We start from the raw sequence: 26927 nt of genomic DNA on the forward strand, positions 1-26927 counted from the left end.
TGCTGCAGGACCGTGCACCAGGGACTGAAACTTCTGGTTGTAAAGTGCAGCAGCGCAGCATTTAAATCTGTATTCCACGCTGTGACTTTGCCTCGGAGATCCATGAAGTCTTGTTCTGCAGCCACACAATTTTATATCAACCCCGAATCTCAGTGGTGAAACATTGTGCCAAAAGCACCATTTCATGTATTACAGGCGGCCCTTCAGGGAATACTCCTGTGTGATTCATTTCCATTTCAAAGCTAAAAGCGCATGGAATGATGTCAGGGAGTGGGTTTGAAGTGGCGCACATTCAAAATGGGAACAAAAAATAAAATAAATAAAAACACATAGGGAGACAGTATCACGCCGTGGTAAACAACAAAAATATGCAATTGAAAAACTTGAACGTACACGTACTGTGGGCACACACACACACACACACACACACACACACACACACACACACACACACACACACACACACACACAAAGCAGCTCAGGGTCAACGTTTTGATCTCTTGGCTTGTTACCACATTTGACTCACTTCTCAGTTATTCTTCCTTCTCATCGTTATTATACCACCTACCCAATGCCGCCACCAGCCGGCCCCCGCCCACCTCCACCACCGCCCTAAGTATTGTAGGCTCTAATTGGCCCGGTGTCCTTCACAACAGAGCGGTGCTGAGAGCTGGATGGAATGTGCTCGAAGCCTAATAGAGACATCTCCAAATGCCAGGTCACTGACTGGGCCGCTAACTCTCCTCTGCAGACTTGTCGTGCTGCTTACAGTTAACCTTTTCATTGGACGGCATTTGTCAGGACATGAAAGGGTGTGTGATGTGTGTATTTCAGCAAAAATGTGAATCTGAACAAATAATTAGCTTGATAATTAGCTCAACAGTGAGATAAATGATTCCTTAACACTGCTAGCCCTTGTTTACAGGTTGTATATGGGTTACCACTAAACAATCAAGAGTTTCTTATGATTTTGTTTCCTTCCCTTCCTTCGCCCTATTTTCTGAAATCCTCGGTGGTGGCAGCAGCACAAAAGAAAACCTACATTCATCCACCTTCGCTGCTAAAAGTCGATGAAAGATTATTTGTTGCTCACATTTTTATAACAACATCTGGGAGACTGTGACCACACCACTGCACAAGCACATTCAGTTACTTTATGTTAATTCGGAAGCGAAACCTTTCCTACTTCTGATGTCTGTCAAGATGTGTATTCAGTTCATTTGATTCATTTTTTGATATTTTCTAATCCTCTTTTCTTCGGGAAGTCTCTCATTTCTTTTCCTGTGCTCCCACTTCATGTGACAATGCGATCACAATCAACCTGTCTGCGTGAATAAAAGTGAAATATAACGGATAATAAATAGCGCTTGAGATCAGCTCATCGTCTAGCTTCTGTGAAGTGTATGTGATGTTTTGTTTGAAATGTGATTCTACTTGTTGGTGAGTTCAATAAGCGGGGGATCCAACCACCTATAGCAACATTTTGTAAAGAAATAAACTAGTTTTTCCCGTATGAATTGAATATATCATAAGGAGAGCTCCCCTTTAAAAAAGCAGCTTCATGTTGGAGGGCCATCCAGCTTCGGGAGCTCTGTGTTCCTGGCTGTCAGGTTTTCACCTGACTTTGGAGTAAACAGATCTCTGTTTCCAGAGATTAGTGTGAGCCAAAAGATGGAGGTCACGCAAAAGAAAAAAGGAGGCCAACACAGACATTCAGTTTCTATCTGCTGTGCAGCTCTGCTATTAATGCCTCCACTTTGATTCCAGTGCACAGTAATCTCTGATCACTTGCACTGATAGAACAATGCCTGGACTGTGCATATATATTGTACACGATAAAGAATGCATAGCTATCTACATTATTAAACAGCCACATGAAATATTCATGAATATCATTTAAATGATAGCCTGATCCTGAAAACTTCCTTTTTATTTCTCCATGTGTGGATTTGTGGTCACATGGTTGTGGTAACTGGGTTTAACTAGGTGTTTACCAGTTCTGCCCCAGGGTGCTCTGCTGCTTTTGAATAGACTAGATGTACCTCATGAATTTGTTATAACATGTTGCTCAAGCTCTGTTGTAATATTAAAAAGGACGAGAACATATGCTCATTCACTAGATGTAAGGTTTAGTCTACCAAATCTAGAGACTGGGCGTGTTATAGCTTGTGTCTTAAATCCTAATTGCCAATAGCAATTAGGATTTACACTCAGCTCAGGTGTGATGTTTCATTTCTTACTTGATGTCACTCTCCTGAACCCGCTCCTCATCCAGATCTTCAATGAACTTATCCCCCTTCATCCAGTAGATAAGTGGACTGACGTCTCCGCTGTATCCAAAGAACGCTCTGCACGTCAGGTTGACTGGACTTCCTGTTGGAGACAAGAGACGGGTTGTGAGATTGTTAGTGCTGGCGCTCCTTTTTTCATTTAAATATATGTTCAACAATTTGTTGAATACGCAGTTCTTTATATATTCACATTTCATAGCATATGATGCACTATTTTCCAACACTGCATGTGTAAAATAAAGTGACAACAATACATCTTTTGCACAACAGGTAATATGCAGAGTATGTTGATGCAGATCGCTGGAACTTTCTTCCAATTGCGATTAACAACATAAGAAAAGCAGCAGGGGAAACCATAGATGCCGCTACAGTCAGTTTTCTATTCAAATAATTTAACATAATTTCCAGCTACCAAATGACTACCAACATCAAACCCATTTATTTCCCCCAAAGGTCGCTAGAAAGTGATTCTAAAAGGACAACACACAGCAGCAGTGCAGGATGCAGCCATTGTGATACACTGTTGTTGTATTTCCCAGCATCAATGCAGCTCTCATCTGGTCATATCTGATTCTGCATCAATGAGTACCAGCCGCGAACACCTACGCACATACAGTGTGTGCTTCCTGTTATTAAACCCATTCTCTTTCCAAATCATACCTTTCAAAAACTCCATAACAGCATCCTTGATTCCATCTATTCCTAAACTCTCGCTCTCCAGAGGGGCCATCTTCAAAACCATCCCAGATCCTTTTAAATTCCCTCATGGCCTCTTAAACTTTAAAAACACCCTCTTTAACCCTCTTTCACAGCATTTTTGCTGCACCGCTGTACCTTCATAAAAGCTCTCATACTCTTTAGCACCCCCCCCCTTCTCTATCAGACCCTACATTTCAATTGCAATCACCGTATTCTGCAGGAAGTACTTTGGGACATTTTAAATACAAAAGTATGGCGGATCGTAATTTGCACTGTTAATGAATTCATATAGTTTATGTAAAACTCACAATTCTTAATGATTTCTCCATTTTCTATACACACTAAGCTTAATATTGCACATTATTGACTCTTATTATTGAATCTATCCTGTGACTATGAGGGGAAGCTGTCTGCCTTTGTGGGTCCGTTGAACAGGACTGCGATTAAGTCAACCTTCATTCCACAAACCACACAGATCAGTTCAGCGTGTAACTGATGAGAAAATAAAGGGTGCCTATGCATTGCCAGCAGAGGACAGCAGTGTTGCAATGCAAAGGCTTGATTGCACCCTGGTTTAATCATAGCAAGTGCATTTTTTTTCTTCCACTGCTGGTCAAGAGCCGCGACAAAGTGCAAGTAAGGTGAGATGATATGGTGAAGATTGCGTAGGGATAATGGGTATTTAGCAGGCCGTAAAACCAAGACAATGAGCTTAAAAGAGAGGGTTGCTGAGGGGCGCTGCAGAGACTAGTGATCTCTGTGGGTCCTCACTACAAGCAAGTCCTTTCACATTACACACAGTCATTTGATCCATGGAAACATATGGATTGGTGCACGCAAATACTTCATGCAAAAGTGTTGAAAAGTACAGTTTAAATGTCCTAAAATGTTGATTCTTGTGTGCATTTGAAATGTTTTTGTGTGGTAGTAATACAGCAATGATAAAAATGGAGGCAGTTGAGGGAATAAAAGACGAGAAGAGCACTGAGAAATGGAAGAGAAAGAGAAAAGTCAGCTATCAAGCCATTTGAGGTCATTTCTCTGTACTAGCAGGCCTTGTGATATACAGATAGGCTTCCTGGGATGATGAAGACCACGGGAACAGAGAGGTATGAAAGTGCAGAGAAAACACATATCAACAGACAAATCCCCTGCCTTTCCCTCAGCAGGAGTTCCTCTCTCTGCTCGGCTCATTTTGAACACACACCCTATCTGACTGGAGACAGATAAACTCCTTTTAAACCCGTGGGATTAGAGACCTCTCATTATTCTTTCACACTTATCACACACATGCCGTGGCCGGCGGCACATCCGTGTTTGTGTGGCCTGTTCAGTGACAGTCTCACCGGGGGGGGGGGGGGGGGGGGGAGAGAGAGAGAGAAAAGAGCCACATCATCAAAGCCTGGGAATGACTCTGATCCATAAATAAGACGCCGATGATCAAGGAGGCTCCACCAGTTGTGAGTTAAGGAAAGGCAAAAAGGTGATTCAGCATCTCTTCATTAGCACTCCTTGCTCATTGGCCCTATGGCGTGGACTCAGAAGTCTGGGAGATGGTAGATAACCGTGGCGTATAATTGGGTACTTGCTAGTTCAAAGATAATAGGGATTTTATTTTACCAAGGCCTGCTCTAATTTGACCCTCTAGTGCAGTCTAGCGTGTTCAGATGATAGCTATAACAGGGAAAATCTAGTTTGGTGCCCTGAGTTGGAGGACAGTTTAGCATTTTGTCTCACGACCCAACAAAAATATTGTCCACTGCTGAGAATCAAGGACTGTGTGTGTGAGAGAGAGAGAGAGAGAGAGAGAGAGAGAGAGAGAGAGAGAGAGAGAGAGAGAGAGAGAGAGAGAGAGAGAGAGAGAGAGAGAGAGAGAGAGAGAGAGAGCAGAGAGAGAGAGAGAGTTTTAGGGAGGCTGCAATCTGTCCTGGGCCACACACACACCCACACACACACACACACACACCCACGTTCACACACACACACTGCTATGCTTCTCACTTCCACAAGGGGTCTCTGTGGTGCTACAAAGCAGGAGGGCCGGTGTGCAGGAGGAACACATGAAACGACAACAAAAAAACCAAACACACCATTTTGACAGGTGTAGGCAACAGTCAAAGAAAACACGGATCCTTTTGTGTGCCACCTTTGATGTCAAGAGGCTTCACCCATGGATCCAAACAGCATGTTGTGTTGTAGCACTGACAGCTCCACGGCTGTGCTGACAACAACCGCGATGACACTCTGCAAGACTTATTCCAAGGGGCTCTCATGCATATGGCTGCATGTTGTTCCCTTAACGATGGCATGCTAATTTGTGCCGGCTTTACTGTGAACAGCTAATCCTGCACGGGGAGAGCTTGTGTGCTCATTTTGGGAAATGCACCAACAGCCATGCAGAGATTTAAGTGCACAGATTCCTAACATTCAAATCCCAACCTCTGGTCTTGGTCAGGGGGGTAAGGAGTCTTAATGCAATTGTCTCATCTCTCTTATCTGCTTTTGCCTCTACAGCATCTCTCACAGTCGCTGTGGCTGCAGGACGGAGACGTCAGCTAAGATTCCCGTGGCTAAGCAGACAGACTGGATGCAATGAAACCATGAAACACCACAGAGGAGCCGAGAAACAGGGTAAGAGAACAGAGTGGAACAGAGATCCGGCATGTATGCATGTATGCATGTATGCATCTGTATGCATGTGACATGTATAGGCTACTGTAAGAGAAAGAGGGCATATGTGATTGTCAGTGTGGATGACAGAGGAATCACACACATGGGAGAGCAGGCCATTCTTTGTGGAGAATTGTAAGACTTCCAACACAGAGTGAATACGGCATTGTATCATCCTTGTGCGCTGAAGATGACATACAGAGTACAGATCAGTACATCCGCATGCAGAGCCTGCACCATCCATGTCGAGTTAATCTACCAATGCTTCCCATTCAGATCCAAACAATCCAGCTCTTGGGTAGGGAAGCCTTTTTTTTTTTTGTTGCTTTTAACAACCTTAAATAAATGAAGCCCTGTAGCTAGCAGGAATAATACTTCAGAGAGGGAAGAGATTAAGCTTTTTCTGAGTTTTTTTGAAAAGGGCATTTGCACTCTTAACAGCAACGAGGACACACAAAGCTTCCTCTTTAATGTTTTTTGGTAAAATTAGAAGCAATCTACCAGCTGGCAATTTAAAGACAAAAAATGCTGCACAAGGACTTCACACTTTTCAAATACCTGAATGTTTGAGTTCTCTGCAAGTTATATACCTTGTTGATATTAATGGAGGCCAATGGCTGCCTGGAACCACAATGTCCATTAAGTAGCTGTTCTGGAGCTTTCAATCACATCAAACAGCTGATCCCCGCTCACAAGAGCTTAACCCAACTGTTCACATTTGGAATACCATCGTCAAAATACCAAATGAAGAAATCTTGGGGAATCTATGCAATGGAGCATTGATGCGGTTCTGGAGACCTTACCAAGGCAATTATTTTGGGCTTTCATTTGATCATTGTACCCATCTGTTTATAGCCCTGAATGTATTTGCTTTTAAAGCACAACCAAAACCTCTTCACAAAATGTCAGAATGACATTTCTGTAACTTCTGGCATTGGTGGAAAACTCCTCTTTTCTCCCTTCATCCAGCCAAAATGATATTCCCTCTACTCTTTAATTAGTCCTTCCTTTAATGCAACCGTCTGGGCTCTACATAAAAGGACTTGAGATTGCCCCGTAGCTTGTGATCAGCAGGATAGCGAGCGACTGATCTGGACTGAGAAGAAGCCCAGGAATTGAATCAGTTGATAATGTGATTGTCGACGGCGAGCGGAGGTTTCCCAGATTCGGCGGGACATGTGGGCAATTCTTAAAAACAGTCAGGCTCTGAATGAGAGTGAGCATTAGCTTTATCATCTGGCTCAGCACAACATCCAGGCAGTGAAGGGTTACACAAGAGATGGAGCGGTGGCTGGGTACCCACTCACATCCGAGTTGCCAGATGCGGCAGTTTAATTGTCTCTCTATTCAGCATTCACTTTGTTTTGTTCATCACAGCCCGAACCTCTCCAGTCACGCATTTTAAGGCAGCCATTGACTGTGCTGTGTTCAATATTCATTTAGCCCGCCTATGGTCAATCTCCTGTTATTCATACTTGGTATTGCACCTCATTATCGCTAAGTAGGCAAACTGCTGCTGCTGCTGTTCTCCTTAATTAATGCAGGTAAAGCAGATATCAAGAGACACAATACAATGTATAAACAATCTTTCTGAATTTTATAGGCATGTTAACATGTGGCAATCATTATGCGAACTGCTCAATGATGTGTTGTGAAATTACAATTTTCTCTGCTCCGTGTTACTTTTGCCAAGGACAAGCCGTGTTTAGAAATTAAATACTTCTAGTACTATTTAATATTACAGGGCAGTGGGAAACAAACAGGCTGGGGGTTGGGTGAATAACAACTCCAATTTGAGCCTTGTGGAACTGAGCATGACATTTGCAAAGATCAACACCCACTCTTTGCAGTGACGTTCTCATAATACAATGTTCTTCAGCACAAAAGCAGCGCCTATTATCGACGCCCAATCCGACGAAGAATCATTATCAATTCTAAACATTGTGTTGCTTATAATCTTGCATGGAGTCACAGTTGAATTCTCCTAATGAAAAGCTAATTAAACATTAATGAAACACTTAAAGCATACTTCACATAACATTAGACAAATGCCACGTTGAATGGAGGAAACAAGGTTGTACCACAATTAGAAAAGCATCAAAAGATGATGCAATTGCCATGCCAACTTTGAAACAGATGCTACTTTAGCTTATGATTTTCGTGAGGTATTGTGAAAGCTTTATATGCTGTGCTTATTGTGGCTTTACTGGTTGTTGTTCTGCATCGGTTATTTCTGCCATTTCCAGTCCATGTCGTTACTGATCCAATACATGGGCCTGGCACTTACAATGATTCAGCGGAAAGAGTTAACGTGACACATATGTTAAAATCCCAGTCTGAAATGCTGATGCTGCTGTAAGACAGTGAAATGGCAAGGATTGGTTACCATCAGGACCTGAAACGCTCACCGGGCTTTGGTGGAGGGCTATGCAGGCAGAGGAAGGACTCATGGTGAGCTTAGTGCAGAACCACGAACCGTATCAAGATTCCCTAAATGGCACCATGTAGTTTCACTACTGATGGAAGGCCAGAGAGATCGGGGAAAATGGAAAAGGTTGTAGAGAGGGAAACAAAAGAGATTGAAAGAGAAAGAGACTGATGGGACTAAGTAGCAGGTTCCTTGAGACCTTGCTGGGTTACCTTTGAAGCGTGCCCATACCCCCAACAGTCCCATTTCCTAGCTGAAGCTCCCTGTAGTTAGATGCTCAGCTTGGGCCCACTTTAGCAACGCTTTCAATGATTTTTTTCCCTAACTATTGTCCAGGGTATCCAGAGTATTCTCTCCCTCCACACGGCACACGCCTTCATGTACTTTCCTCCACTACATGACGGCAAACAACATCTACTCCTGTACAATTGAGGATTTCTGCTCAGAACGTCTCCATCCAGCCTTCCATGCACACTAGAATTTGCTTGTTAGTGATGAAATGCTATGATTCATGGCAGTTGCCGAATCTAAGAAATGCTATTTTTAGCCCCAGTCTGGCTCATTCGTGACAAATTACAGCAGTGTAGAATTGTGTTACTCACACTAACACATGCTATAACAGGTCAATGCCCTCCCAGTGAAGGGAGTCACTTCATGTACATGGAAAAAGAAATCTCATTTTACATTTCAGATGCTGCAGAGGCAAACATTCTGGATATGATATTGTTCTTATGCTGGGATCAGACTACACAAGATCATTTGGGAAATGTCCTGATGCATGGTCATCAGGAAAACAAACAAGTGTCAGACACCACAGAAAGTCAGGTTATCCTTTGCAACCTGGGTTCAGGGCATGCATGGGGGTGGGGGTGGGTTATGCCTTTATTAGTGAGTCTACAGCAGACAGGTGAGGGGGAAAGATATGCGGAACGACATGCAACAAAGAACCCCAGATGGACTCAAACTAGGGATGCTGTGGTTAACAGTCAGTGTCTTAACCTATCTTAGTTTAACAAGGTCTCCGACATGCTCGACAGCATGGCTGTTTGACAGTTGTTATCCTGCAAAGTATTGGTCGAGGTTGGCTCATACGGGTACGATGGGTCAGCATACCGAAATGATCCCAGCTGTATACAGGCCAGTAAAGTTCTTTCACACCAAACCTGGAAAACATGGCTTTTAAAAACTGCACTGAACCTGATTGTCCAGCCATATACCACTCCATGTTCCATGATGCTGTATGTTCACATGCTCTAGGTTCACCAAAGCATTGACTGGATGTACCTTGTTGCAGCAGAGTAGACCTTCTCTCTTAAGCCATCAGTGAAAAGAATCTAGTTCAGTGGAGCAAACTCACTAGCAAAGATCAAGACAGCTTACTGTGCTCGGTAAGCGAGAGAGACAATGGGACAGAGAGAGAGAAAGATTGGTGAGTGGCGAGCAACGGAGAGCTGCGATATCCATACCCTCTCCTGGGGAGTCCATGTAATGAAAACAGGACACAGCAGAGTGGTTGGGACTGTAGGTGCTTTCCCAGCATTTCAGGAGGCACAGTGTTGGATATCCACAGCGCACGTGAGACGAATGAAAAAGAAGGTCCAGGCAGCAACTTAAGTGAGGCGGTGACGTGAAGTGAATGAGTGGAATAGGTTTGAAAAAGCAGGAGGAAAAGCTGCTGTAACTTATCACTTTAAATCTAGCTGCAGAGGGAGGGAGGGAGCCAGTGTGGGTTTGGAAATCATTGCATCACATTTCTCCAGGGGGAAGGTGGGAAGAGCAGAGAACTGGGCTGACATGGTGTGACTGTGGCACGCCAGTGGTAGGAATGCATGTACGGAGATGTTCTCGCAAAGAAATACACGTGGATATGATGCTTTATCATATTTTTCTTGAAATTATATTGCAGGTTACAGACGCGGGAAAGATAGAAAATGTGGTTTTCCTTCGAGCCCTTTGAATCAGAATTTCTAGTAGGAAAGCTTGAGATTCATACAGATTTCAAAGTAGGTTTGCAGCCTCGAATGTATATTTTAATTATTGATTAAAGCTGCACTAATGTGTTTAGAAAGAATCAAATAACTATGTGCAATGCGGCCCACAACCCAACGGTGGATAGACAAATAAAGCAACTAGCTGTTGAGTCAAACAAAGCGAGCTAAACCCCAAAATAAGCTCCGTTAGGAGATAATGGAGATAAAAAAAAAAAGGTAAAACACGAGTGGATATTGGACATACAATTGACAGGTGGCCAGAAACACCATTCCAAATGCAATCTAATGTCTCTCCATGTCTGCTGGATGTGTAAATAGACAATTTGCTAATGATATCGTGGCAACTTTATTAAGTAATAATATGTTAGATGTTGTGTTTTCACCTTGCTTTGAAGTTCTTCTGCTCCAAAAGGGCCAAAAACAACCAAACAAACCCAATTATTGCAGCTTCAATCTATCAATATATTTTTACGATTAACTGATTAATGGTTTCGTGTATAAAACCGTCACAAGTTGGATGTTTGGGGAGTGATCTATGACTATAAATCTACGAGAATTGCTGAACTCTCTTTGTTTTAGCCGTACTTTATATATAAAGCGTCATTTACAGGTGGTAATTGCATAACTGGCTAACTAAATTGTCAAACATCAAAAACAGTATATCAGTTGTCACATGGTACGGTTCCATTTATCTGTTCCTCTTTTCATTGTTCATCTCATCCTATTCATCTCTTCTCCTTTGTCTTCTACCTCACATGTCCTCCTTCTCTCTCATGCCTTGCAGGATATCTTGGGAGAGCTTTGTGCATAAACAGGTTTCTTAAAATGATTGCCAAATCAGGACAGGGACAAACAATAGGACTGTGTGACAGAGGGGCCGGGAGGAAAGAGAGACTCTGCAGGAAGGATGCTGAGGGAAAGGTTAACGCTCTGGTGAGAGCAGGCATCATCTACACTGCGTCCTGCTGCTTTCTCCCTGTCCGTCATGTTCACAGAAAAACACAGTGTAAGATCTCTGCCTTTGTGTGTGTGTGTGTCTGAACGAGCGGTGCATAGTCAGGGTAATTTCAGTGATTTGTATTGCCTATGCTTTTGTCCTTCCAATTAGCATGAACATATGGAGGTAAATAAATTCATGCTCACATGTTCGAAAAGGGCATGTTGGGATTTTGGGCCATTCGGGTAAAACTGTCACGCTCCAACTCCGGAAAAAAAATGTGTAATGTGTATTTAATAAACATGCCATGAGTATCCATCTAGATAAATTACCACAAGATTGACACGAGTGTCTGGGGACGGCAAAATGTCACTGTGATCGGAAATATCTGCCGTGAAAAAGGCGACAAAAACTCCTCAGGGGCGCTGACGTGACCGGATGAATGGTGCATTTGCAAAATAAATATTGCACATGTTGTAATGTCAGTAAGGTCGTCAGGCCATGATTGTTGAATGTCAGATTGTCATCGGAATAAGAAAGAGTCTCGTGAACGGCTACCATGACGTAACCTTTGATGCACACTCTCCAATGACCTGATATATAGGGAAAATCACATTTAACGCCAGTCATACAGAATAAACCCTCGGAGTCCATAGCTCACCCTGATTATTCAGACATACATCTCAGCTTGCACTGTGGATAATCGAATTGATTTGCTCGTTCCCACCCACGTCTCCTTGCTGCAGTATATTTTCCTTATTAAGCACTCCGGCTGTCTGACCATGCTCCTGTGAGGTTTTTGCTGCAAGGAGTGGACGTAGAGGTCAGAGACAGGATGTGAACCTCATACACAGATAGTGGAAATACATTTTTACAGGACAGGAAATGACCCTAATTTCTCGCGATTTTCTTTCTTAGGACATTATGTGCGGACATAGTTCGGCGAAGGAAGTAGTACTGCACCAAGTCTGCTGTGACTCCATTTAATTTAAAGTTCTTCTGTATCAGGGCAAGCATCTCTGTAATCCAAGGCTGCTTCCTCTCTGATCCTCTACGCCAGACTGAAAATACACGAGCCAGACCGCTGGAGCCTTGAATCTGTGGTGTCCCGATGTCTCTGAAGTTGCATTCACCACTCTGCAGCCGTTGCTTTGTTATCCCCGCTCCTTTCTTCTAAAGGTGACATTTGTTTAACTGTTCAATCCCTCTAGCATGCAGCGCAGCGGTTTGGGACATATTTAGCTTTATAGTCCCGCTTTACAGTAGGTGGGCGCGGATTTCAGAAATCAGATAACAAATGGTACGTCTTGGAACTGCTGGGCACTTAAACCCGCTTGCCATCCATTTAATTAAAAACAATACAATAAATTAAAAGCAATGCTATCAAGAGGTGGGAGGGAGGGAGGAGAGGAAGTAACTGAAGGCACGGTAAATTATGACTTTATGCCAGAAAACATTTTAAAAGCGGGGATATCATGGTGTGTGCATAAATTTAAGAGTGCAAGTGCTGATCTGTCAATCATACACTGGTGCCTGAATGGTGGGGGACTGAGAATCAGTATACATCCATATTTCATGGCATATTTCATGCTGTAAATACCACAAAAATGCAAATTGTATGAATGATGAATGAGGACAACATTTTCTTGGTGTGGCACAGGGGAATAATCTGAAGTCTGGTGACCTTTCATTGATAGTATTATCATATATGAGAAGCGGGGAAAAAGTTCAGAATATTAAAGATGCAGTTGTAGTCAAATATGACAGGAAACCCTCCCAGTGCCCAAGACCTAAAAAACCTTTATCACTGTTTGCAGCCACCACAGAAACAGACTGACAAACATCTGTTATAATCTGTAAACCAGCAGGCGCATGAGGAGCTTTTGGGCTTATTCGCTTCATCCACTGTTAGACTAGTAGCTTCTCCACTGTAGAGACTTAGGCAGCGCTCCCAAAAAATCCACCGTGTGATCGCTGCTCAGTGATAATCCGCAAAAATATCACTAATACTGTAACAGCGTGATTACAAATACAATCTGAAAGAATATAAGGTATCAGATGCACTTCTCAAGCCCACATAAGCAGTTCACACGAGGCCTGGAGGGCAACATGAATATGTGTGGGATGAGTTTTTGCAGGTGTGACTGAAAGTGACCATTTGCTTACAAGAAGCACTAAACCAACTGTACACGTAAAGGTCAGTTTACAAGTCAGAACAAGTAGTGCTGTAACTCTGATGATGTAATTGCGACGCCATCGAGGTGTCATCAGGGTTACATAAGCTTGGGCTTAGACTTGTCAAATTCTTAACAATAGCGTTACATGTTTGACATGGGTGTTACCGGGTGAAGATTGAATGATGCAGCATTTTTTCAAGGTTGATCCACGAGAGGACTAAAGTCAGTCTGATGCATCAACTCTGACCGTTCTTTCAAAAAGTTTCTGTCTTTCGCAAGTTCCAAACTTTAGGAAAGTGCAATATTAAATCACTGGATTACACCTTAAAACATATATAACAAATATTATTATGACAGGGGTTGAAAAGGAAAGTGGGGCTGTGTATAGTTGCTATTAATATTAATTAATTTAATTTAATTTAATTTAATTAATTGTGGAAAATCTTTTGTCTTTTTCTCTTAAAACAACAACGTAAAAATTGCTAAATACATCAACTTTAAATGTCATTTTTATTACTTAAAAATAACTTCTGTCCTAACTTCCTGAAGTAAACAACCCTAATAATCCAACCAAGCATTTCATGGGAACATTTTGCAGCTTGCTCCAGACACATTATCGAGGTTCAATACTCTAAAAATAAGTAAAAGCAAGTAGACATGAGAATCTGGAAATAACTGAGGTGTGTGTGTGTGTGTGTGTGCGCACGTGTGTTTGTGCATGGAAAGCTGAATTTGTGCGACGAGGAGAGTGATGGAGTGTTTACATGATTACATTAGTCTGTTATTTGTCAATCCTGACATCGTTGTGCAACTCGTGTGCATACGTGTGTGTATGTGTGTGGCACAGGGGGCGGGGGGCGTACACGCGCAGCATATTGATGAGTTCCCAGCATGCACCGATCAAATTACACTGCCTACTCTCTTTCTTTCCCTTGGATTGTCTTTCAGTCAATCGTGCCTGTTGCTCTTTCTTTTCCCTGCTGGTAAACAACTCCACTATTCCACAGAGCGATGCTTCCGACTGGCTGCTGCCACGCTATTTCAACTCCTGATGACTTTGCCTCGTCTATGGGACAGCTATCAGACGCATTTCCCTTCATGTTCCTCACCTTATGTGCTTTATACTTCATTCTATAGTCCACCTGGGGATAATCACACTTCAGGTGGACGCCTCTGGATCTAAACAAGTCTAACGCTAAATAAAAAACCTCGTTCATCTGACGTATTATTCAGCAGTCAATGAGCGAACAGTTAACTGCCAACTCTAACAGGACGAAACACTGATGTTATTTTAGGAAACTTGGCAGTCCATGCTGCTGTTATTTGTTTATCGTACCATTTCTGGGCACCGATCTGGCATTTTATTTTCATCTTGGTCATCTCTATGTTGATAGGTATGGGAACTTCCAATATTAAATAATTTAGACATGATGAATTAAATAATACTATATAATATGTGATAATAATCCAATACATTTTATAACCACAGCTGACTTTTAATACGTTGTATTAACATTAAATTATACTGATTCTGCTCACAACAACAGAGTTTATTGCAGGTATATTTCATTCCAGCATTTTTACTTAAAATATAGCAACATACTGTATAAAGTTACAGTGCTGAAAGGGAGCCCCTGCTGAACAATTATATACTTTAAAACCTCAGCTGACAGAGGCACTGGAACATTCACTCACATCAATTTGAAATATTGACTCAGGGATCCTATAAATCAAAAACTTTAAAGAAAGATTTAAGAAAAGTAAGAAATAACAAGGGAGAGTAATAAAACAAGACAGACAGCTATGCTAGAGGACTCTGTGAGGTCATGCCTTAGACACAATGCTTTGAGCTAAATGCTTCTAACATGCGCACAACGACAATGCTAACATGCAGGTTCACCATGTTAACCATCTTTTGAATGTGTTAATATGTTGCACTAAACATAAAGATATTAAGATTCATCATTTCACTGGATACACTAAAGGTTTGACCAGCTGGTAGAACTAGATGAAGAATCAGCAGTCGGTGGACTTTATCCTCAGGACATCGTGAACGTCTGTACAACATTTCATGGCAATCAATCCATTACTTTTTCGGATAGTTCAGTTTGAACCAAAGTGGTGGACAGACAGAGCGATGTTGCCATCCCTAGAGCCAGTTAAAAAAGACTTTGCTCTCTGCCTCTAAAAGAGAAGTGAAAGAAGGAGGGAGAGAGCAAGAGATAGAGAGTGCGAGTTAAAGCAATAGATCAATAGGGATGGAAGGAGAGAGAGAGACAGTCTGAGTGAGAGAAGAAAGAGAATCCATAAAACACAGATTAGGCTTCCTAAACCGGTCTAATACAGAATCTCTAATATCAGTTGCTGTGTAGTAACACTGACGTGCAAAATCATCTCATCCCGCACTGCAACCTGGGATACTGCGGGCTTGTTTGGAATTGGTGCTGGGTACCAACAGAAGAGACGATGTACTGAATAGCGATTGGCCCAGTGAGGGGCTGGACACCGGGTCGAGGTCAAACGCTGTCAGAGGTCAAGCGCAGCGGGCCAATTGACCCCAAGGTTTCAGGAGTGGAGTGGAGACAGAGATGAGGTGGAGTCAGAGCACAGGAGGAAAGTGGGTACATTGCTCTGGTGGCTGTTCTGTGAGAAATCTTCTTTTTTTTTTTTTATGGAGCGGGATACATATAGAATTAGTCACATCTGCAGGGGTCGATTGCATTTACGGCTGCTTTATTATCATCATTTTAATCCGTATTTTAATGATATAGCACAGAAAAGCACCAAGTAGGGTGATAGGATGATAATAAAAGCAAACAAACCTGCCAACACCCCAAATTACAGTTACAATACTGGTACTAGACTGTGACCGTACAATGCTACGAGCTAATAAACTGTATTTGAAAAGAAAAGGCCCCTTTGAAGACATCAAAAGGACAATGTACAAGCATTGTAATCAGGAGGCTAAACTAGCCTGCTGGAGGCCTGAGCTGCATTGCTGTGAGGCTGGGGGTTAAGCTGAGACTGGGTAGTGAGGCAGTAATGCCAGAGCTCATGGGGAATTACTGGGGAGATTTGGAGGAAATCTGCTGGCAGCAATTTCCCTGTCGCTTTTATTAGCCTGGATGTGAAATTTGCTGCTGGCTGCTTTAATATGACAGGGCTACGTCTTGCTTGTGTTTTTTTAACCCTCACACATGAGCCGGGCAGTGATTCAAGTTCAGAGATACAATGTGTCACGGGTTATGCAATACAATATTATGCTGCACTTTCCCTGTACAGTCACTCGTTTGATCCTCTTTGAATAAGTTCAAAGGTCACATACAGGGATTAAGGGTGTACATAGTGGTCAACACATAGTCTCCCTGCTTTGTTTCCAGGCGATACAGCAATGCCTGTGTGAGTGTGTGTTTGTATGCATGTGTGGTGATGAACCATATCTGTACAAACCCATATCCCCCCCCTTGGGATGCATGCACACATCAAAGCATCCCCCAGGCAACATGCTATACATTCACCTAAGCACATATTGTCTATCTTCCTCTCACACTCACACACAGTCTCTGCAGTCTCTGTTCGGGCCCACAGGCTCTTTGCTGTTTAGTATGTAAAGGATAAAGAGTTGGCCGACGCTGAACATGAAGACAGGAGCACTGACAGCAGCTAATTGTAAAGCATTGTGTTCAAAATGGAGGTTTAAAAAGGTGCTGATTGGCAGCATGTAACCAGGTGTGAATGTTTCTCAAATAATATTCAAGGACCTGCTGACTTGCTTAAACATGACTTGGTAGGAAAGTCAATAGTTTCAGATGCTGGAGCTTAATTACTAAGTGTTGTATCTTGCTGAGCCCTTGAAATGAAGTTTGTATCATTCAAAGCAAAGCAAATCTAACACTGAGTGCAGTGAATGATTAGCTAAGTGCAATGATGTGAATGCACAGAGGGTACAGGGTATATGTGCAGCTTCTTCGTTGTGATTGCTGAAGATAAGCAGATATCCCTCCTTGTGTCTCATTAGACCAGCAGATAAACAACAACATTTCATTTTCTACAAAGCGCTAAAACCCCGTGCATTAGCTTCTTATTACGAAGGAGCGCTACACTGTTAGGAACGGCTACAAGGAAGCCAAGAGACACAACAGAACTGCAAATAATAATGTACAGGAGCTGTGCAAAGACAAGTGGGAGTGAACGTGGGAGGAAGAGGAGCTGCAGCTTATAGCATCGTTGAGTTTCAATCAACTGTGGCTTTGGGTTCTGATCCTGAGTTGGAGTCAGAATGAGTAAGTGCAGATAGAAAGACTGCAAACAGTAAAGACTACACACAACAGTTTTAGGTGAATCATGTTTTTGTATTCTCTATTCACAGACATTCAAAAAGTACAAAGTCTTCGCTGACTTCACTTAAAATATGAGTTAATTGATTGAATTTGACAACATAATAAGATGTTATCAGTGTATAACTGTTGAGAGACGTCCCGTCATGTCACGTCCTGGTACAGAAAGTGTACACCATCACGTCGATGTAACACACATTACGAGTGTAGGAGGAGGCAGACAAAAAGACAGATCCATGGGTTGTCACACACTGTATCTTGGCACTAATTGGATTTGCAAAAAAAAACATTGGGGGAATAACAAGTGTCATCGCTGCGTTCCATTGCATACATCTTGATTTAACGAAGCTCAGCCCAGGGTGGCGTTGGATACTGTACCCACAAAACTACTGATTTTGGAACATGCAGAAGCAACAGTGTGTGTGGCTCTGCGATAACAGTCTAACTGGCGTGCCAAAAAAGCATAACTGGCCCCCAGCGTCGGCCCCCCAGCGACAGGATTCAGGCCTCAGTCCAGCAGCTCTGGACCCCTCCAGCATATCAGATGATGGGTGTTTGTGTGGCTGCATTCACATTCCCAAGCATCTTGCCAGAGTCGGGGTCTTTATGACTCTCCGCTACTCTGTAGGGTGCGGTTTGGGTCAACCTCTCATCTTTAGCACTTTGGCATCTTTTGGCTGAACAAACTGTTGAACGGGCATGTTGTATACATTAGAGGGAACCAATTATAAGATCAATGGGTGGTAAACACAATCAAAGGTGACATTTCAGCCATTTTAACCCATCTTCCAGGCATAATTAGAAATGTAAGCACTTCTTGAATATTTTTTTCTTTGTTTGCAATAGGCTTAAAACATGTTGTGATCACCCTGTAAGAAGTATCCAACATGATTTGAACAAGCAGCAGTTGCTGAGAGGATGTTTCCTGCTGTGACGAGTCTCTTATTTTATCGCGTCGATTTATCAACCGGCGTTTGCTTCTGCATGCTATGAATGTTTAAGAGGTGACAAGTTGGATTGCAATAGATCAAAACACACACAACTGTGTGCTGAGACTTTTCTCTGTGGACAAGGCGAGCTGATAAATCTTAATTTGGTTTTCAGAAGGTGCCAGTTGTTCTTCAGGTACTTATTATATTGAGAGAGATTAATAACGGAAATTGTAGTTTGGTTTTAAATATACTGACTGCTGTACTGATGCAGGGACATAATACAATAACACTTCTAATGACTACACCAAGGGAACTTCAGATACAATTATGATTATGCCATATTGGAGACAGGTTTGGGTTTTTCCCCCCCATTCTCAGTCAAGCAGATTGAGATATTCATGGAGGTAAAGCCCCTGAGGGACATTGCGCAGGAAGCTGCCTGTCTCGCATCTTTTGGTAAAAGTCTTGAACATGTGGTGTTAGAGGGAAAAGAGAGAAACACAGAAAGGTGCCACACCTTGAGGGACAGAACTAATGAAGCAGGTAATGAATGAACCTGCTTCCGAAAACATCAGCTCGCACAGCTGGAGCATAATGGACTGGAAAAAAAAGAGTCACTTATCAGCTAGGTTCTGTCTCGCTCACCAATGTTGTTGGCGTAAATGCCAGACTATTAATGTCCAACTCATTATGAAAGAAGACAAATAGCTCTTTGATAAGTAGAAACAAAAGGCTTAAATTCCTTTTTAGATGCAAGTGGAACAAATGAGTCACGTTCTTAGAAAAACAATGTGGCGAGTTAAAATAACATTGAATGTCTGAATGTGTGTTTGCTGACACGCCACGATCCTGACCAGACCTGGACCTTGGATGAAGGTTTGACGCAGCTCCGCTTTCGCCTGAACTTGACCCTGGTTGCATGTTTTAATATAAGAAACAGTAGAGAGTTCTTGGTAGTTTAAAGTTAAATCGAATTTATTCAAATAGCATATTTTATACAATATCTACTGAAAGCACATCAATTTAAGCAATTTAGTCTAGTACTTTTGGGCACTTGTGACAGGCTGATTAATAAAAGGAACAGTCAAATCAAAGCCATGATATGTGCATATTTATTCACAAGAATGGGTCAATTTCCAAAAATGTTGGATCCTGCATTTCCCATAATCCAACTTGATAGAGGCTTTTGTTAGACACCCTCCTTGCCTTGTACAAGCCTGTGTCTTTGAAACTCCGCACCACCAGTAGTCTCTAAAATCAAGCTAGATACCACTTTTACTAGATTACATCACTATGACATCATCAGGGTAATTTTATCTGACTTAAAGCTCCTCCAGAGCCACAAAACACATTATACAACAGTTTTCACAACACTTCTCAGACTGAAGCCAATAGAAACGAGGCAAAGAGTAAAGAAACCAGGCCGATTCATCACGGGTGCAATGGAGTGGCAGGTGGCCTCCCTACTGGCCCAGTGCCGTTGTCCTCTGGTGTCCCGCTGCCCCCTCCCGGCCTGATCTGGCTCACCCGTATGCTCCCCTTATGGCCCCTGTTACGCCCCATCAAGCCAGGGAGCCACAGCCATGAGCCCGGACCTCAATAACCCCCGCCTTAAGAATATGTGCGTGTGTGTGTCTAGCTGTGGACCTTGAGGGCGTTTCCGCCTCTATCAACACAGCCCCTGCTGAGGGTGACACCTGCGGATAACAGTTTAATAGCTGAGTAATGTCTGTGGCCTCCTCCCCAGCTGTGCCGGGGCAGCGTGGTGGGCATGAGGCAATTGAAAAGCCTTTTCTCGCTTTAGTGTGTGTCTATCGATATGTCCATATACATACATTGTACATACACTGTATATATTTTAATGTAAACACACGCACACTGATGTGAGCTGATATAACAGTCAGGCTATAAAACGGGGGCAGGAGGGCCAGCAGCCGGCCAATGAATGTGCTTATACATCATATATCTTCATACTCCACCTGCTCCTGATGCTAATGTTTTTTCTTTCCATTACAGGTATATGTGTCCGCTGGGCCAATGATGCTGTACCGTGCAGTGCATTCCCAGGCTGTGCAATCTCTGCAGACCAAACAGCTTACTGTGGTGGTGAACATCCTGGGTTGTTTTCACATTTAATCCATACATTGTGCAGAATAGGAGTAGAACAGAAAACGGTGCTGCCTGCGGTGAATATGGATTTGGATGAAATCTTCCTATTCATAGAGCCCATCGATTATCCACCCAATGAGATAATCAAACAATCCCAACTGTACACACATTCAAGAGATTCTGGAGTGGATCAATATTTAAAAGCATGAAATTAAAGAATTTCAATGGTAAATTGGCCACCGAGGCTAAGCAGAAGCAAATTTGTTTCTGTTTGCATGCATGGCTGCATCTGTTTCTCTAACCACTCCAATAAAGGCTAATTCCTAAATAAGCATCGAACCCTAACCCTGCACATGCAGCAGACATTTGATCTTTGAATAAACTAAGTTTAAATGGCCCTTCTTGTCAGCATGTGAAACTTTGTTGGGGAATTTTCCCTATGTCCTGATAGACAGACACAAACTAAAAAGATATCTGGAACACCAAACGCTCCCTGGAGAAATGGTAATGATGTTACAGAGAACCTGCTGTGAGGCTGAACGCAAGTAATGAAAAGGCTAATCTGCAAGTTATGAAATCTATAAAAACACACTTAATAGCTGTAACAACACGATGACATTTTTGAGACAGTTCTACATCTCTGCCATGATAAATAATGTTCAGATTATGTTCTAAGTGAATGGGTTTACTCCACCATCTGCCACCTCCTTAACAGATAAAACACATTATTCTACTTGACTGATCCAGTGTCTCTCTTCCAGCACATATATTCTGTAGATACTGGGCATAAGTTCCCTTCTCATTCCTTCTCATGAACTCACTTGAGGCGATGATACGGCAGCCAAAGTCTTCCAATTGTTCCCTACACTCCATTCTCATGAGTTTCCACTGCCTATCAAACCAAACGGGCTTTAATAAAGATGTTACTGTAGGTGAACGGCTGACAATGAGCACTGGATGCCCCAACACATTCGACATCTAAACAAAGGCTGAGAAACTTTAGGATTGCACTAATAAGGCTCAGAGGCAAGAGATTAATTGCTATTTGGTATCCGTCTTTCTTAAACAAAGTCAGCAGGTCAGAAATCTGGGGTGTTTTCACTTAACATAAGTGACATTTATAGAAGCTGCTTGTTCCAGTTTGAATGGGAAAGATATATTAGATTAAGGTAATGTCTGTTTTACTCGACTTCCCAACAATAGTGCTTTAGCTCAAGGTGCTGCAGCCAAACTGATCACCAGGAGCAGGAAGTCAGAGCAGCACCACGGGTAACTCCAAGAACAAAACGTAATTAATTAAAAAATATTACTCACTCACATAACCACTGGTTGTGTCTACATGGTGGTACTCGCCAACTGATGACCTCAACCATTCGAGGTCAATGCCTAACCTCAACCTAACCCTAACCCAATCTTGTGAGAATATAAAACATCGAGGGTTAGCATCTAGACACGACCCTAACCTCTGGCTAAAGGTTACGTTAGTCACTACTAGCATCCAGTAACACATCTCAATCTCCAACTGAACTGTTGTCCAGTTGCATTGTGAGTAATGTAGGCACGATAATACGTCTCATAATGCTTACTCATATAATCCCTAATCTGCTTTGACTGTCCATGGCAGGGCAACAAAAACGCTAAATAGTCCGAGGGATGTCAGGAACATGTTGATCCCTGAAGTCCAGCTTTGTGATGAGGATGTTCACTTGAAATGATGATAATGACAATGTGACTCATCTCACTGTATGCAGGATAATGGGCTCTCTGGCATTTGCGTGAATAATTGTGCTTTCTCAAGCAGTCAAACAGACATCAGCATATAGACTGAAGAGACTAAGAATGCTGGGTTCACCCGTAAGAATATCCATCTAGCATCCTAATTATTACTGACAGATGGATGGCAGGGTCACAGCAGATGCACCCACTTAGCACTAAAACCACCACTGCTTCACTTGATCTTGATGTTCTTGTAATGTTAAAACCTTAAGAGGACTCAAACGAGAAAGGCGGCAGTGAATAATGGGAGTGAGGGGAGAAGGGAGCAGATAACGTTCTGACCGAGCAGACTAATTAGCAGGGAGAGAACGACTAAACCGGAAACAAAGATGAGGAATGAAATGGGTTTGATAGCTAATCACAAAATCTTATGATTTCCAGTGAATGATAATTACCATCCGTAATTTCTCCATGCTCCTTCTAAACATCATGGAGGGAGAAAAGTGAAGCAAAAAGACAAACAGAGAAGCAATGAGAGCACTTTTTTACATCTGTGGCTGTCAGCCGAGGGAGCTGAGTGGCATTCATCCTCCTCTCTGCTTTCACCAGCCTGGTCAGTAAATCACAGTCTCCCTCTCTTTTTTTGCCTTTCTCGCCTTCTGCTGAGGTCAGCTCCGAGCGGTCCAGACATAAGGAGGAGGCATCCATCACCTTTTTATACGTCCAAAGCCTCAGCCGCTTAATGCAGCCTGAGATAGAGCAAAAGACAATCCAATCAGCCAGCTGAGATTCAATCCTGCCACATTCCTGTGATTCCGCTATTTCCGGACTGAAAAATGCAGAGAGTTGCAGAAAGGGGCTTTTGGAAAAATAAAACGATGCAAAGACGAAAACAGTAGCTGCATGCGGACCGAGTGGATACCTTTGGGAGAGACGCAGGTAAGAAGGTGCAAGTTAAACACAACATGTGTAGAGAGGGAGATAATTTCCCAGGAGGCCATTCTTTAAAAGAGCCTGTGATTCAACAAACACAAAATTGATGAGTGTTCTCATCATGTCATTGTAAAGAATTCCCCTAACATCAGGCTGGACGTGGAGCAAGATAAATCTGGAGCCATTTTCTGGAAACTGCCTCTCGAGACTAATAAGACATTCTGAGAAAGAGAATTAATGTCCACTGCATTGTCCCCGTCATTCTTCATCCCTTCAGATGCGTGTGCATCGTCAGAACAGGGGACAAGAGAGGCAGTGTAAACAGATTATGACTACTGGAGACAATGGCGTATAGCCGGCATCATGCCCCAGTGCTGAAAATAGGCCATCAACCTCGGCGCGGATGCCAGGAAATCAAAACATCATCTACTGCCTCGCCAATTTTAAACCCTCAAATCCTCACACTGGCTACCTAACCTCTGTTTCGTTGTCCAAAACCCGGGTGGCTGATCCCGGAGATAAGGACAAGATTTGGGAGGATACACTGGCCCTGTTTTAAGGCAGCCCCCAAACCCCTCCTCTAAACACTTCCTGTATAACCTGGCCATGAAGTTAGACCTTAATGGTGGAGCAATGCCAGTGGTGCATGACTCCAGGAAGTCTTTCAATGGCTGTCACACAAATCAAGTCCACAGCTTCAATGCAAATAGACATTTATTCTACAATATATTTTCTACATACATAGTACTACAGGACTGTACATTATATTGAAATTTAGTCTCTGACTTCAACAACTAACCACTGCATTATTTGTTCGATTCAAGCAGAAGGAAATATTGAATACATTCTTATAAACTATGAATAATGCATGTCTGGAGTATAATCTTAATATAATGCAGAATAAAATGATGTTTTCCTCATGTTGGTCAGCCCATGTTGACTAACCAAACCAAAGCATACACTTAATCCATACTTCATCAATAATACATGTAAATGTCTGTATTCATACTCTATTACAAGTCTATTTCTGTTTACATTTGAAATCTGCAGACCATTTAACGTTTGGTATTTCATACAGATTATCGTCAATTATGTTGAACTTTAGTTTCTCAATTTGATTTCCTGCAGTATTGCAGGTCAACCCATTCCTTTTTCACTTTGTAGTGGTGGTAATCATGTGAAAAAGCGTTATCGATGCATGAATAATTGTCCGTTAGTCAGCATTGGTTAGTAAGCAACATTCTTTTTGAAGCACACACCATTGTTATCTAAGATCAAACTTGCTCCACTCACTGAATCACCATCCACTCGTCAACTCTGACTTTCAGAGAGTAGGAGTCGAGGGGTGTGGAGCGCCGACTCTACATCAGTAACACACAAAGAAATCTCTAAAAACAAACCAACACATGAAACAAAGCTGATCAAACATCATGTTCCAAGACTTGTTTCTTATTTCTTTCATCTGAAAGATGAAGTATGTGTGCACACACACACACACACCGGCAGACAGAGTTTGCCTGCATGCACTTGATTGTATTCTGCCGCAAGGACATATTAAGATTCAAATCATGTCTGCCTCCCATCTTGATAAATGGAAAGAGTCTGCAGAAACTTCCCTAAATGGCCCTCTGGCATGGCTGGGGAATAAATTGAGCTAATCAAGGGTGGCCTTACAATCACTGCATCCACAAAGTAATCAAAGACTTGAACAGGAAACACACCATGCATGTAGATGTAGGAGTGTGAGTGGATGTGTGTCAGAGTCAGTTTCAAGATATCTCCTTGTCTGGGTACTAAAAGCCACTCCGGAGCGCTATGGACACAATTGGCGCTTTTCCTCCATTCATTGTACATGTGCGTTGTCAGAGCGTGTCTACATTAATAATCACCTCATTCAGTTGACAGGCCACTCAGGGCGACCCCGGAGAGATGTAGACATACGCGCGGCAAAGATGCATGTTAAACTAAATGTTGGCACTCAATAAAAATGAGCTCTGCTGTTCAAATGGCTTCTTTATGTCAAGATTCAAACCTCGGAGGACGCAAACAAATGACATGAGATGGGGATGGCTTAGCAAAGTCCCAGTTAGCTTAACCCGCCTCACTTCCCCCCCCCCCCCCAAAATGAAACAAGGCCAAATAACAATCTATGCCTCTGGGTCTGATGACCGTGGAATAAATCCTGGGATTTGAGAAAAACAGCACACCTGCCTTCCTTGCTAATGGGCACGCTTGCACTCCCTCCAAACAGTGTTTCCTGCAGCCAATTTAGTCATTGGTGAGGATATTCTCAGAGGTGGCAATCGTAGCAAACAAACTGAGTGTGTGTGTGTGTGTGCTTCTTTGACCGGTTCCCCCCGTGGAGATAGACTGAAGCGTGATGGATAACCACTCAGCCGAGCTGCTGTTCTTTTCTATGAGCCTAGGTCCAGTCCCAGGGGTGTCGCTACAGAAAACTAGGATGGAGAGGCAAATTCTACACAAATTCTACTTGATCATCTCGTACATTTTAAGCTCACAGCCCTAAATGGCACTTTAGCTTTAAAGATTGTTGACTTAATCTGGAGGCACAGCCTAATTTGTATCTTTGTGACAGCTTCTGCTGGTGTTCAAACACCACTTGTGTTGTCGTCTATGCAAATGTTTGTTACTTATGCTCATTTCCTCCAAACAATGCCTTTTCCTAACAAGCACAAAGAGCAGCAGCCAAAAGCTAAAAGTATCTGCATAGCTGAATCAGGTCTAAATGTACATGAGAAAATATTAAAAGGGCAAGCAGACCTTTTATACATAACCGGAGGCAGGACTGTCCATGATCATTCAAAGGTTAGGGTGCTATGTGGTGCCAGCGTGTGCCAGCTTTGCAAATTTGCACTTTCACTCCAACACATTTCAATGCCCTTACTTACGACCAATGTTAAGCATCAACTAAATATGTAAGTCACCTTCTCAACTGTCATCAAAAAACAATCAGTACCACTATACCAACAGGCAGCTGCCGCATAATGAAAACGTGACATTGAAGTCCGAAGTCACAAAAAACTGAACCAAATCATACTGTCTAAAGGAAGGACGAATGCAAATCTCTTATTTGAAATGGAAAGTATGTTTCACCTACAACCTCTAATGACGCTGAACAAAGGCAAATGTTTAACAGCTTCCTAGCTTTTGTCAAATACATCCCAGCAGGAGTCCCTGTGACTTGCCATTCTGTGCCACCAAAGGAAGAAGTGAGTTGACATCCTGTGAAGCACAAGGACACGAGTCTCTGCAGGTAGCACGAAATAAACCTGCCTTTCTTATATCTCACGCTACCCGGAGAGGTGGATGCTGAGCAGATTGTTGGGATAATGTACAATACTGAGGGGACAGAGAGGATTCTTTTGTGACGACAAGTAAATCAAGACTATGTCGGACCTGCAACAAGTCTCTCGTCCCTCCTTCTCTCTGTGAAGTGCCCTTGTAAGACGCCTGCTGAATGAAGGGAACTCAAGCGAGAGCAATAGACTTGCATGTGGAAAGGAATTACATATAGATATCCTGCTGAATACCCACTGTTCAGAGGGCGGCTAAATCTATGTTGGGATTAAACGCGATGTACCTTAACAAATCTCCCTTGAATGTAGCAGGGCTCCAGATATATTCTCTTCTTATCAAGGGCAGATCAAGTGCAGTCGGATAATTTGAAGTGTGCATGTCCAGTACAT

General features: G+C 42.6%; 1 protein-coding gene across 9 annotated transcripts in view; it reads right to left on the minus strand.

The window, feature by feature from the left end:
* The window catches only part of LOC115018292 (interleukin-1 receptor accessory protein-like 1), a 244447-nt gene that overhangs the window by 21541 nt on the left and 195979 nt on the right, over positions 1 to 26927 (minus strand). For all 9 annotated transcript variants that reach the window (XM_029447269.1, XM_029447274.1, XM_029447272.1 and 6 more), the window contains one exon: positions 2241 to 2373. In XM_029447269.1, the coding sequence (XP_029303129.1) occupies positions 2241 to 2373 (133 nt within the window). The remainder of the gene's footprint in view (positions 1 to 2240; positions 2374 to 26927) is intronic.

This window comes from Cottoperca gobio, chromosome 2 (genome assembly GCF_900634415.1).
Source record: "Cottoperca gobio chromosome 2, fCotGob3.1, whole genome shotgun sequence".
Taxonomy (NCBI): Eukaryota; Metazoa; Chordata; class Actinopteri; order Perciformes; family Bovichtidae; genus Cottoperca; species Cottoperca gobio.